Here is a 14,897-nt window from a genome sequence, read left to right on the forward strand (position 1 = left end):
CATGTTTGCATAGACCGCAATACCTGCAGTCATATTACAAACAAAAGAACATGCCAGAGCTCTCATACTCTGATGGTGCATTATCTTTGAGTTGTGCGCCTTTTGGCGTCATCTGGTCCAACCCATGTGAGACTAGGCTCTAAGGAAAGCTGTCTCGGGTGTGGACCAATCAACTTCAAGGACAGTGCACATTATCAGAGTTATGTATTTTGTTTGTATTTATGACTGCAGGTATTGCGGTCTATGCAAACATGACTCCTTGTAAAAAGGTGTCAGTTTTGTTGCCAGATAGAAGGGTAAAAAACCAATTATCAACCCTAAACATTCGTTCATAGCATATGCTAATAAGAAGGGCTATTGTCCAAAACGTCGCTTATCACTGTAGATATATTTTTATTTTAAGGCAGTTTCATTGACGAATGTGTTTAGTATGTGTTATATGTAGTATAATGTATGTGATTGGTGTATGGAAATCCTGTAGATTCGACATGCACGAAGACCAAAAATATTCTTTTGAAAGGAATGGTGAACCTGAACTCACAATTCAACGGAATCGTGAAGGGGGGGGGGGGGTGAATGGTTAACAAGAAAGTAAATCACAAAGACACCGTTTCACAAGCATATGTTACTGGGTTTCCAAGTCACGTTTCTATGCAAATACATTCCGTCTACTCCGATTAAAGTTATTCGAACAATCGACAGGAAGGTTAGATATGCGCAACAAAAAATGCATCCTATTCGCAAACAAATTAAACATACGACCCGTATATTGCGTCGAGTATTCAGGATGCAGCGAGCAAATGCTAATGTAATTCTAAATATCCTACAAATGAGGGATTTGTTTTGTAACAGATTAATCGTTAGGTTCATTACAATGACCAAGGCAATGGATTTAACGAAACCATTTATTTTACCAGGTAAGGCCCACTGAGCTATATATCTCTTTTCCAGAAGCGACCTGACCACAAATGAAATCTTATTGAAGCGGCTTATCATGTGGATATGTATAGCAGCCAAATAAGGGCCATTCCGCTATTAAGAAGGCCCATTGCCCGGAACGTCGTCTATAAAATTACATTTTCAAGCCAGTATTATTGACGAACGTGTTGTACCATTGGAACCTCATTTGCCAGTAAAAAATATGATAATAGTTTTTTTACCCTTCTATCTGGCAACAAAACTGACACCTTTTTTACAAGGAGTCATGTTTGCATAGTGCGCCTTTTGGCGTCATCTGGTCCAACCCATGTGAGACTAGGCTCTAAGGAAAGCTGTCTCGGGTGTGGACCAATCAACTTCAAGGACAGTGCATACATTATCAGAGTTATTATTAGAGTTTGCATTATGACTGCAGGTATTGTGGTCTATGCAAACATGACTCCTTGTAAAAAAGGTGTCAGTTTTGTTGGCAGATAGAAGGGTAAAAAAACTAATTATCGAACTTGTTGTAGTTTGTGTTATTTGTGCGACACCGCCAAACGCAGTAACCACCAAATAATGAGTTTAGAGGGCTTCAAGTTGAGGAGCGAGGGTGCGGGAGTCGTTGGCTCAATCAAGTGGGTGGGGGAGTGGCTTGGGTTGGTGTGTGGGCGGAGTCAGCATACGAAGGTAGGCGTGGCCCTGTGTGGCTGCGAGTGAAACAGCCAATCCCGAACGGCGCGGGGGCGGGGTTACCGAGAGTTGGTAGGGAGCGGAGGGGGAGTGATGGGGGGGGGGGTGAGGGGGGGGAGGTTCGCGCGCGCACGCGGTGGGGGGGGGTGAAGGTGTCTGGGAGGGAGGGGAGGGGCGCGTGAAGGTGGTGTGGGGGAGGTGTGGGGGAGGGGCGTGGTCAGACGCGCGTGACGTCACGCGCGGAGCGAGCCGCCTGTTGCTGCTGTTCGCGGTGGTGTCGGTGGAGCCGCTCCGTCTCCCGCATTCGCTCTCGCGTCTCTCTCGCACGCTTCTCTTACGGAGCAGTGGTCCATCACAGATTTGTGTGTTTTTTTGTTTTAACACGGACATCATCTCGAGGAGTCTTCTCCACCCATCCACCCACCCCACCAAACACCGCGTGTGTTGCGTTGAAGCCCTGCCGGAGTGAGCGTGGATCCGCGTGTGTCCGTGGGTGGCCGGCTCAGGTGCGTGCGTGCCTCGCCACTAACCATCACCAACACCATCATCATCAGCATTTCTCCACTTCTCATTACGTGCGCACTGTAATCCCAGGGGCATCATCACCGTCGACAACAACCAGTGGCTGTTTTGGTGAGCGCCGTGATTGTCTTGGGGCTTGTGAGGGGCGCTCAGGGCGGGCTCGTTGGCATCGAGCTGTTGTTTAGTAATGTGAATATTTGTTTACACGTGGAAGGGCATGAAGATATGCGAGGGTGGCCTATTATATGCGTATATGTTGCGTTAATATTTGGCACGACGACGCGAATGATCATTGTGTGGTTTGAGGTGATATTCTTTATGGCTTTAACGGTGCCACACCAGGGAGATGTGGAGGGGGGGTCACCCACTTGTTGTTTGGGGTCATTGGCAACAAGGGTGCCACGGTGGCTAGGAGATGTTAACTACCTCGCCTGGTGTGCAGGAGGTCGTGGGTTCGATCCCGACCCTGACGCCTGCCGCTGTATATTTGGAGTTTGCGTCTCTCTCTCATCATCATCACGGTGGCTAGAAGATGTTAACTACATCGCCTGGTATGCAGGAGGTCGTGGTTTCGATCCCGACCCTAAAGCCTGCCGCTGTATATTTGGAGTTTGCGTCTCTCTCATCATCACGGTGGCTAGGAGATGTTAACTACATCGCCTGGTATGCAGGAGGTCGTGGGTTCGATCCCGACCCTGACGCCTGCCGCTGTATATTTGGAGTTTGCGTGTCTCTCCCCGTGGTCGCGTGGATTGTTCTCCGGGTTTTCCCTCCACATTTAGAGAAACACGCGTTGAGAGTGTTTGGCTGCTATAAATATCCACAAAATAGGCAGCTTCGTCGGGCTGTCATTCGTGGAGAAGTCGCTTCTGATAAAGAGTTACACAGCTCAGTTGGCCTGACCTGGTAGCAATAGAAATTCTGCAGTTTTAACATTTCACGACGATGTATATGCCGACTAATCCCAGCGACGAGACCAGCTTCAGCCTTTTCCGTATCCAGCATTAGTGTTGTTGACTTACACAAATGCGTGGGACTATTGTTAGGGAGTGAGCAATTATGGTGCCCTGCTGTTGTCCCTGTGACCTGTTGTTGATCAGATTAGCGGTTATTGGGGCTGTTTGAGGCTGGTGGTCCAGATGTAGATCACTTCGCTTTTGTTTAGAGTCTCTAACTCCGATTAGCACGGTTGGCTACGTATGGTGCGAAAGAACGTACAACAAAATGCATTTGTCCAACCAGCCGCCAAGAAACATGTGCGTTTTCCAGAAATGTGGTCACGATCCAAACGAAGTACCTGTTATTAAAATAGGCAATTCAATTACGTTTGTAATTGCTATCAAAATTGCACGCTTCGAAGTAATTGGTCATGTGTATCCGGAGTAAACGTCTCCAGTAAATTATAATTTGAATGATTTTAGCCCGCGCCTGTGTTGCCGATCATTGATTGAGCTCACTTCGTGGCACCATTCCAGTCAAGGCTGGGGTGGCGTTTTTAGTTGTTTCATGGAAGCAACTCCTTTGTGTAGTAGCGTAGTTCTTAGCGCAACGATACCCTAACAATCCCGGCGACCCGAGTTATATATGCGACTATCGCGGACACAAGTGACGATTATCCTGAACCAGTCCTGTTGCCACCCTTAGGTTTACTCGGCCTTAAATGAGTGCTGTATCTGAAGCGGTGTGTAAATGCCGGCACTGGGCGTTTCTGGCCACAACCACCCGCTCGTGCACTGTTGCGGTCTAAGTGCTAACAACATTCACCCCCCCCCCCAACAGTATGTATGCATCTATTGGGGGGTGTTTATCCACGGGACTTCAATAGATGCTCGCCAACAGTTAACCCCCTTGTGGTTTGTACGTCAGAACAGAGGGGATGTTTGTCTTTATCTCCGCTGTGTTGGACCTGGACCTGTCCGGATCTCGTGCCCGCGTGTGACCTCTAACTTATGCATAATGAGATACCGTTGCGCTTGGTGGCATTTAATGTTTAGAGTTCGTGTGGCCCTTTGCTCCTTTGAATCCGTTCGGTATCTCCACATAAGATTATTTGTTAATACCGTCAGTCTATTAACTTTTCAGACCTACATCTGACAGCATCTGTTTTAATAAGCAATTTGTGAAACGGTGTTGACATTCTTGGACTTCTTTAGCAATCAGGCTGGATACATTTTTGCAGAGGCACGCTTGCTTTGGTGGTCTGATGTTGTACAGACCCAAGTATGTAAGCATATACTGCGTGTAATCAGAATTACAGTATCATTCACAGCTATTTGTCAATTCACTGCTGGATGAAGGCCTTCCAAAGCCGTGTTGGTCAGGGGGTTTGTTTGACCATACTTCACCACGCTAGTCAGTACGGGCTGGTGAAGTGGGGATCCAGGCCCGGTTCAAAAACAGTTAGTCATGGCCGGGAATTCAACGCAAATGGTCGGATTCATAGTGTTGACCCCACTGTGTCATCGCTCCAGCCTTGTGCTGTGTGTACCTGTGCTTGTATACATACACACTGAAAAAAAATCTATTTCACGTGCTTATCTTCTTTGGTGGCCTTGAGCCATTCGTTACCAATGTACCTACGATGGAAAACAATCTCTGTAGAAGTTCAGTAAGTACTGTACTGTACTGCCCCATACACCTGGATACCTGAGTTTGGTTCCTGGCCCGGCAAAGACAAACATCAGTTGGCGAATGATGTCTGAACCGAGTTTTGGTGCCCAACCCGCACAAACCAGTGGGGTAAAGTATGGTCAAACAACTCCCATTATCTGTATGGTTTAGGGAAGGCCTTAATATAGCAGTGATTTTTCAAAGGTTAATGCAACAAGGGATGTGTTTATGTATCAGTATTGGTACATACTGTAGTTGTAGAACAATATCCAAGTGCTGGTGAATGGAGACACGTGTAGATTAAAGAAATCAAATCCACAGAAGCTTAATCTGGCTCAATAATTAAACCTGGCACCTACATATTGCACGCACATCTGATACCATAGAGTACTATACAGTACGATGTATTGTGGCTGTTCTGCCACGTACTCATATTTGCGAGAGAATGTTGATTACATTTCTCAGATAAGTCACTATGGTGCAGTACATGCGCTGCTCATTTTGAAGGAGATAATGCTTGTACTTGAAATACTTGGCACGTAAGTCGGCCTTTTGGATTTAAACAGTTTAGTTTTATGGCTGAGGTGTTTTGATGGGCTGTTATGGCAAGTGCCCTAAAGGATTGTTGAGTAAACCGGGACAAGTGAATATCTACTGTTTATCAGCAAAGGTGATGAGGTGTCTTTCCACTGCTCTTCTTTCCACACTCATGCTGTCTTTTTCGTGCAAAGAAGTAAGCTTTTGAGCATTCTAAACTATTTTATGAAGCCCATGATTTACTGAATACTCTTGGTGGATTATACAACAAGACCATATATCAAACCTTTTCCAATTTACTACTATAATGAGCCAATAATGTCTGTGTGTCCCGCGCATGACGTCACTCCACGTTGGCCAGCCCCCCTCATTAATAATAATTAGCGGGTGACGTCACTCCACATGGGGGGGGGGACGAGGTGCCTCCTCCCCCCTCCTCGGCGTCAACTTACAACCCACACTACAAAGGCAGAACCCTCACGTCACGCTATCTCCTAAACGCTATTGAGACATAGAAGTAACAAGGACGTCATGATGAAATATGTCTGTGTCACCGCGGCCTTACAAATTGCACACGAATTGATGCAATGAATATCACGTCGCGGTCTGCTTTTCGCTTGCAAGTTTCAAATTTACTGCACTACACCCATCCTTGGATGGGCAACAGGCTCGTGTTTTTAAATAAATTTCCAGTTTTTATGTATTGTATTTATGTTATTATTTAACGATGTGAGCCCTATAGAGTTATTATATTTTGTGCAAAGGAAAATGTGTATTTTAATAAATCAAAACATTCATGCTTCTATAAAGAAAGCTACGGTAAATTTTAACTTTTAATTCCAAAACGAAATGCAGAAAGACCCTAAATCAAAATGCAATCCTTTTGTTGTTCTCATTTACATGTGAAACACCACCTACCAGAATACAGTAACTATCTGCAGTCTGAGTCACAACACTTGAGTATTCTTTGTCATGCAGAGTTAATTAATTACTCATTCTGATCAGAAGGACCTGTGATTTTGATGCTGACCTATGTACATCTTTAAGGTAAAGCAGACTCACCGAAATCATTGATTGAGGGTAAAATCAAAGAAGGCCTCAGGTCACTCATTCCTTGAAGTTTTATTACAGATTCTAAATGCACTGCAGTGGTATGGGGCGATTCCACCTTGACGTTTTATAATTCCTTTGATGCAAATTTAATTGCGCATACATACTAGATAAAAACCAAGATCAAATCAAGATAGATAAGTGAACACTAATTTAATGCAAAATGCCACATTAGGTTTCTCTTGAGTGTCGAGGACTGGATTACATTTGCGGACTTTTATCCCACAGTGACATGAGATCCTGGTGCTGACATAATGGCAGCCAACAGAATCCGTGCTGCAACTGGTGGAGGCTTGCCCAGGTGCAAGTCAGAGGGGACTCTTATTGACCTGGAAGATCAACCATCGGAGCCAAATTTCCATGATTTAGATGGTGGGTAAAATTTTTACACACCCTTTTCACATTCCATTTTAGCTGTGCTGTCGTGCGCTCATGAATTCTTCACTTCTCTTGTGCCAAGGTGTCAAATGTGATAATAAGCACAACCGCTGCTCAGAGCCAAAAAATGTTTTTGAGAATAGAGGAAAGTGGCTTCATTGAAAGTTCACTTTTATGTGTATAATAACATTCTTAAGAAAGCTGAATGTATTTTCTCACCGCAAAGCAGTACGGTGTTATAATTTGATTTTCATATGTTATTTATTTGATTGAGTATATCATGAAAACTGATCTTTTTATCATATTTTTCATATTGTAAATATTGGAGTGTACACAGTGTACATCAGTATACACATCATCCTACGTTAGATAATTCGCCATTTGTGTTTTTTTGTTAAAATTGTTCACTTTAAAATAAGCAAAACGTAGAATCCCATGTGTATCAAAGTTGTTTACATTGGTACATATGCGTGCTAAAATTGGTTCATAGCACACTTTGTCATCTCGTATTATATTTCTAATAACATTGGCTACAGTTTAGATCTAGCTTTTAATTGTGTACTAGCACTGTTATAAAATAACAATACCACAGTTGCCATTTGCTGTGCTGAATTAATTTCATGTTGGTAACTATCTGCAAGTGAATTGTTTTGTAATCTCTCTTTGTAGTGCCTTCTCCAAATGGCTTGCTTGACAAGGGCTCCCTTACGATGGAAAACGCCCACGAGGTCGTGGCCATCAAGGACTACTGTCCCAATAGCTTCACCACATTGAAGTTCTCCAAAGGCGAAAGACTCTACGTGATGGACAACTCTCGGTCTGAATGGTGGTACGCTCACAACAACAAGGAGATGGGTTACATACCGGCCTCCTATGTGCGACCTGTTGGCTCGTTGACCAGCACCTACAGTGATAGTGGCATGGTGGATCACATTCCTGAGAGTAATGGCTACAAGCAGGAAATGGATTTGCTCAGCGGTTGGCCAGAAATCATTGGCAAGCAGACTAATTTGGTCGCTGTTAATGGCAATCCTTTTCGGCCAAACCTATCTGCTTCTAATCCCTTCCTTAACGATATATCTCTGATGTCTACCGGCGCTGATGAAGTGCAAAAACCAATATCGTCAACTGAATGGTTTATGTTCGATGCTCTAAAACCCAGCAGCAGTATAAAACACAACAATAAATCCGCAACAGACTTAGATCTGGACTTCTTTGAGCGTCCAGTTACTCGAGGCAACCCATTCACAAGCAGCAAAAATCGTTGCTACAGTATGTCTGAACTGTCAGTGTTGCAGGAGCAGGCACAACCAAGTAAAACTAGCCAGATGAATTTCACGTCGACTTTTAAATCGATGGACATTGAGAGCTTTAAAAATGACAGAGATGCATTCAGAACCGCTTGGTTAAACCGACGGAAGCTGGCACGTTCGTGCCATGATTTGGGTGCCCTCGAGCAAAGTCCCGGGTGGGGACAGACTCAGCCCGTAGAGACACACATGATTTGTAGGCTGGACAGCTCTGGGGGAGTCGTTCAATTGCCAGACACAGACATTGTTATTCACATCCCCGAAGGCCACGTAGATGCTGGAGAAGACCAAGAGGTCTCTGTGAAAGCATTGCTTGAGCCACCCTTGGAGCTGAATAGTGACAGATGTACCACGGTCAGTCCGCTCATCGAAATACGCCTCAATAATCTGGACGTGCATAAATTCTTTACGCTAGAGATGAGTGTCGATACAGAAATAAAAGACAAAGCTGCCAAAATAGTTTGCATGAGGAGTTCACTCAAAGATAGCTCTTACATAAATATCCCAACTACTTACACGTATGGCAACACCATTCAAGTCCAGTTGGAAGACCTGGGACCATGTACCTATGTTGTGGCTGTAGCTCAAGCCTCAAGTCTGAAACATCCATCCACAATTTGGGACTGTATAACCAAACATCTCACTGTTGGTGTGTACGGCCCACGGCACATTCACCCTTCATTCACTACTGTTGTGGCCATGTTTGGTCACAATAGTGCACCAAAATCTCTCACGCTGAATGAAATCACCAAAGGGAAAATCACTGGCCTTCCGTTGGCGTTGCAGCTCTGGGGCAAGTATAAATTTCCCGTAGAGAAACCTCAAGATGTAAGCTTTTGCCTCTTCTCAAATGATGCCAACTTTGAAGTCAAGCGATCTGGCCAGAACAGTTTGGTTCGAGGCTTCCAGATGAAGCTGGGTATGGTGAGCCGTATTCCATTCTCTGTCAATGTTATAAATGAGGAAGACATGCAAGAGTTCACCCTATGTGTCCAATTTAAGGATGACAAAGATACACTATTGTCTCAGTTTTGCATACAAACACCTCAAGTGGCACCAAAACCGGCAATAAAAACGGGCCAGAGGAGGTTCCTGAAGAAGAAAGAAGTGGGAAAAATCGTGCTGTCCCCGACTGCCATCACCGCCAAATACCCAACATTCCAGGATAGACTAGTGCCAAACCTAAAGTACGCCATAGCCACCAAGACCGTGACCCGGCAGCAAAAACATCCGTATCTGCTCGAGTACAAGAAGGGGGACATGATGGTGTTGCTGAGTGAGGAAAGGGTGCGTGTGCGTGGGCAGATTCGCAACAAAGACTGGTTTGTGGGTTTCTACGATGGCAAGCTGGGTCTCGTCCACTGCCGGAACGTGCTACAGCTTGACAAAGACCGCTCTGGGCTCGCACCTGGGCCGAAGCTTACCACAGCAGTGCTGCTCGAACAGATGCTTCAGCCGTGCAAATTCCTGACCTACGTGTACTCCTCGGTGCGTACCCAGCTAATGGAGAACATTGGGAGCTGGAGAACATTCGCAGATTCCTTGGGATATGCTGGGGTACCACTGAGCGAGTTCTGTCGGGTGGAAGTGGAAAATGAAGCAGAGAAGGTGGCGTGTGTGCTCGAGAAACTCAAGGAGGACTGTAACTGCACCTTACAGTCCAAGAAAAAGAAGTCTTTCCAGAAGGAGCTATTCACGGTAAGTTAAATCTCCCGGCTAAATGTTTCGGAATGTTTGCAATAATTTTATTTAGTTCCCACCTCTCTTCCCTAAGAGACATTGGGGCTGAATCAGATCTCTCCACTTGTTCCAGGTCTTGTGCCAGCTTTATGACTTCCCTTTTTTACTTATAGCCCTTTTTGGTCAAAATAATTTTTTGCTGTGTTCATTCAGAGAAAATGTGTTGTTTCTCTTTCACGTTCCCTATTATATGTCATCTAGAATGATGGGTTATTTTCCTTTTGTGCATTGTGACATGCTGCATTGTTATTAAGTTGAGAACATAATTCAACCTGTGTAACCACACACTATTACCATCTACTTAATGAAATAGTTGAACGTGCTCCTGAACCAATGAAACGTGTATACATTAATATTAATCACTTCTTTGCAAAGTCAGTTTTTCTAGTAGAAAGATTCAATATTTTTTCTATGAGCACCATCAGTGGTTTATGTATAATGTTAACAAAATGAACTAAAGTTTTCCTTAGGTTAAACCTGTAATGTAAATGATAGGTACATTATTCACTTTAAAAACAGTAGTAAATAGTAAAACTACATAAAATGTCATACTACAACTTTAAATTAATAATATGTGGGTTTACAAATGTTAATGCTTCAAAAATTGCAATTAAAGTTAAAACAATTTATAACGCTTACTGCCAAAACACTCCGGGTACCTTCCATATTAAAGGCTAAATCATGTGGAATGCCTTGCCAAAGAACATTTTCCAAATTTTTACTGTAATCTCCATGACATCCATGCTAGAGTGATTTAAAATCGGTAATGATCTTTAACGAGATGAATGTTTCGCATGACTGGGAGAATTAGCGCAAACGCCATTGTCTGCTAACTCAATGTTTTGTGTGCATGTGTTGACATATCAGGCCCTGCTGAAGATCGACTGCCAGGGTCTGGTGGCACGCCTCCTGCAGGACTTTGTGCTGCTCACCACAGCGGTCGAGGCCGGGACCCGTTGGAGGGAGCTCGCTGAAAAGCTCTCCAAGGCGACGCGGCAGCAGATGGACGCCTTTGAGGTCCCTCACCGTGACAAGAATGGAGAAATTGACGATGAGGCAAGTGCACTTGCCCACGGCACATTCATCGTATGTATGTTGAACTTCTTTCGCACCGTACGAAGTCAACCGTGCTGATAGGAGGTGCAGGGGAAGGACAACAAACTAAACACAAAAAGTAGGTTTAAAGAAATGAATTCTCCATATATTACTGCAATATGATGCACAAAATCAGTACACGCCTATTTTTTCTTATAGTGTTAACAGCTCTACCTTGAAATGTACAAAATAACACATCTGAATATGTGAGCAATGTGGCAAGCTGACAATATCTGGTGAATTCATAAGACACTATACTTGTTCCGCTCTCCAGGAACCTCTTTAATTTCTGATAGACGTGTATTCTAGCATTTATATTGGCGCTAACCAGTGTGTATGTGTGTGTGTGTTAATCGTGCATCTGTCTCGGTGATTAGACCATGTGGAAGCCAGCGTACGCGTTCCTGCTGACGTGGAGCGCGAGGCTGGGCGACAGCTACAGGGACGTGGTGCAGGAGCTGCACGCCGCACTGGAGAAGATGAGGAACCCCATCACCAAGCAGTGGCGCCACCTCACCGGCACCCTCCTCCTCATACACACCATGGACATCCTTCGCGGGGCCGCCTTCAGCTCCCCGAGTTTGGAGGACAGCACGACCTGATGCGTCAGTGCGTGAGCCGGCGTCACGCAATTTGGCCTGCTCTTTAAGGGTCGCGGTGGTGAAAAGTGAGGTTTTTATTTTATTTTTTTATTTTATTCCATAAGAACAGAAGAATGTGGAGTGGTTGTGTTGTGTTAACGTGTGGTGACTTTGAGGCTGGTTAGCCAGGACCAAAAAACATGTTGGGTTTATGCACTGTTGCAGTCCAGATTAACTAGTTTGCAAAAATCAGTGAAAATCTCTAAGACTATATATTTTTACTTAAATATACCCATACAAGTACAAAGGCTTACACGTAGTAGCTGTAATAGTTTAAATATTGCATATCTTAGTGCTATTTTTCTATTGATAATTTGTTTTTAACTTTTGCTTTTGTATGGACTTTGGCAATATTGTTTTAAAAATATCAAATGTGTTGAAAGGTTGACACAATTTAATGTTCTTTTATTTATAACTACTGTATGTGACTACTTGTAGCAAGGTTTTCTCTTGAAACGATTGTCACTTAATTGTAACATTTATCGATTTTTAACATTGACATATTAACATGCATTGTGATCAAAAGTGTAAATATGTATCAATTACTCATGTTTAGAAAACAACTCTTCACAGGTGTCACATTAAGGTAATATAACACCTGGAGAGGAATCAAGCGGTCATTGCAATGCATAATTGCATTGTCCCGCATTTGTCAAAAGGAACTCCCTCTTTGCCGAAGCACAACTGGATTGACTATTTGCTAAGATTTAACTAGTTTTGTGCTAATGTGTTAAATTGATTTGCACAACTCTCAGCGCCAGCTATATCAGGCTGATAATGATGTGTAAGGTTATCCGGTTGTATGGACAGGCTCTTTTTTTGTGCAGTGCTGCTATATTGTTACAGTGTTAAATGTGGATGTATTGCAATGTAGGTAAGAAAATGTGGATCTAAAAAAACATAAACAAACCTGATAAAGAAGCTATTTTCCCTTGTCTTCTAAAACCAAATTTACCAGTTACAAATTCTGCAATTTTACCCAGAGCTCGACATGACTGCATTTGAATAGAAACAGTTATTTATTCATTTTAGTTATTTTTTTAACTCTTGAAATAGATTTTTATTCTTGCCAGTTTGTATATATATTTTTTAGTATTTTAAAATAAATATTTGTACATAACAGTGGCCTTGAAAGTGATAATAGAAGCGACAGAAAAATCTATATATTTAGCCTGCTGTAATTGTACATTCCTTTGAAATATGGGGTATGTTGTACAAGCTTACAGGGTACAACATAAGGTAATATTGTATGGATCGTTGGAGCGACAGCTGGCTCATATATTTGACCAAGTTGTATGCTCATTTATAAAATAGGTCAGATATAACCCTTGAACATAAAGCTATAGACGATTGCATGTTAACATCAGAAATCTGTAGAATTAGCATCATGCGTCCTATGTAGTATAAACACTGCTAGTAAATGTTTTAATTATGTATGTTACACATCAAAAGTATAGTCTAATTGTTTGCTAAGGTGTGGATTTTATCCATTGTCACATTTCTCCACCTATTGCTCGAGTTTTAACCTAAGCATTGCCTCTTGTGAAAGATAAGTGCCAATTGTGGTGAACGTGTTGGTGTTTTTTATCACGTGCATTTTCTCGTGGAACAGCTTGAACCAGCTTCTGCTGGGGATTTTAATATACAGTACTGTGCTTTATGTAATACAATTCTGTCTAAACTCGGTAATCAAGATTTGTCTCAACTCATTTTCAATAAAGGCACTATTAACAGTGAGATGACGAGTAATATTAATTGTTTTTCAACTATTTATCCTTGCTAAATGCTAATTGACTTGGTCCTAGACTATGACAAATTAGTATTTTTAGTTATAGTGCTTTTAGTTGTTTGGTTTTTGAGGTGAATTTATAGTAATTGCCAGAAAGGGTAAAGCCAATTGTTATTTCATCACTTTGATACTGGCAAAAAAGGTCCCCACCGTAATTTAATGTTTGCCTTGTACGCGAGGTTCTATCTTGTGCGTGAATTAGGTGTTTAACTCATGTAGTACTTTATCCTTCATTTCAGCTTCAGTCCACAATCTTGAGAGCCAAACAACCTGTGCTATATCTAATAGATTTTCAAAGCACCGACAAGTATTTTTTTTTAATGAGTACATATGAAGCAAATTGTACTTGGCAGTTTTTTTTTTGACTTTTTATTTCTTATTTTCATTTATCCTCGCCACCGAGTGAACTTATTATCATGAATGCATTCGATCCAATGAATACTTTATTGATTTGATCGTGCGAATATTTTTGAAAAACACAGTAATGTGTCATGCTCAAAGTTGTGTGTAAGCTCAGTTATATGAATGTTGTTGGACTTATAATTAAAGCATTGTATCAGTAGGTGCAAGCAAATGTTATGAAAATGCATGTGTCCCATGCCTATAAGAAATTAAGTACTGCACATGGGTTTGTGCCACAGGCAATCTAGCAATGTATATTTTGTGTACATCTTTAATAGTATGATGAGATAATACTACTTTCATTTTATATATCGTCATTCATGCTAAGAGCATCCCATAATGGTGTACATTAATTATATATAAGGACCAAATCCCATATATGGCCACATCCAAGCAAATTAAAACCCTACTACCAAATGCATTTCATAAGATAGCAAAGAAAGCATTGTTCTTTACAGAATTCTACCTAATACTTTAGTTTCCTTGCGCACAGTTGAATTTACAAAATCGTTTTTAAATAGCAATATACAAATTATTTGGGTCTTTTGGTAAAGTCACGTAGATAGGTTCAAAGAAAATAACAAAAAATCACAAATAACAGCAATATACAACTCATGCTTTTCTTGTACTGGCAACGGCAATCCCAGTGCTGTACATGTGATTCCATGTTTACAAAACAATAAAATACCTTTGATCCTTTCAAAAGCAGAATACTGAATGTACATTTCTGAATCGGTGTTTATTTAGTTAAGTAAAATACACAATCGTTTTTTTATTCACCAGCACTCAAATAATGTTTAACTATAACGTCACAAATGCAGTACAGATACTGTATTTTAATTAATTCAATTCAATATGTCAATTCAAAGATCACAGCCAATCTGAGCACATTGAGGTTAATATTTGTAATATTTTTCTTACTTTTCCTGTGACAAGTAGTATACTTAATGACATGTTGAGCTATAATATATACCTGATTGTTTTCACTGAAATGGATTGTATTTCTCATTAATTAAAGTGCACATTTACCAAGATCATGGTCAGTTGCATATTTGAGTTGTTTTCGTCAATGGAAGGTCATTGCTGTTTTTCTACTATTTAAGCTTGCCTTGTATTTGTTCTGTTGTGGTTTCATCAGTTGTTCATTGGTGA

General features: G+C 42.0%; 1 protein-coding gene across 1 annotated transcript; it reads left to right on the forward strand.

Moving 5' to 3' along the window:
- The first annotated feature begins 1,826 nt into the window (after positions 1–1,826).
- Positions 1,827–14,766, forward strand: SH3BP4 (SH3 domain binding protein 4). The gene is made up of 5 exons (XM_078866747.1): positions 1,827–2,117; positions 6,619–6,762; positions 7,438–9,776; positions 10,686–10,874; positions 11,291–14,766. The coding sequence occupies exons 2-5, from the start codon at positions 6,645–6,647 to the stop codon at positions 11,513–11,515; spliced, it is 2,871 nt and encodes a 956-aa protein (XP_078722873.1). The 5' UTR covers positions 1,827–2,117; positions 6,619–6,644; the 3' UTR covers positions 11,516–14,766.
- The last annotated feature ends 131 nt before the right edge of the window (positions 14,767–14,897 follow it).

Source organism: Lampetra fluviatilis, chromosome 2 (assembly GCF_964198595.1).
Source record: "Lampetra fluviatilis chromosome 2, kcLamFluv1.1, whole genome shotgun sequence".
Taxonomy (NCBI): domain Eukaryota; kingdom Metazoa; phylum Chordata; class Hyperoartia; order Petromyzontiformes; family Petromyzontidae; genus Lampetra; species Lampetra fluviatilis.

What these genes read in the sequence shown, in the direction of transcription:
- SH3BP4 (XM_078866747.1), top strand. Translation starts at nt 6,645, where the DNA reads ATGGCAGCCAACAGAATCCGTGCTGCAACTGGTGGAGGCTTGCCCAGG. An exon ending in AAATTTCCATGATTTAGATG is followed by an intron (nt 6,763 to 7,437) that starts GTGGGTAAAATT and finishes CTCTCTTTGTAG; the next exon opens with TGCCTTCTCCAAATGGCTTG. An exon ending in ATGGAGAAATTGACGATGAG is followed by an intron (nt 10,875 to 11,290) that starts GCAAGTGCACTT and finishes CTCGGTGATTAG; the next exon opens with ACCATGTGGAAGCCAGCGTA.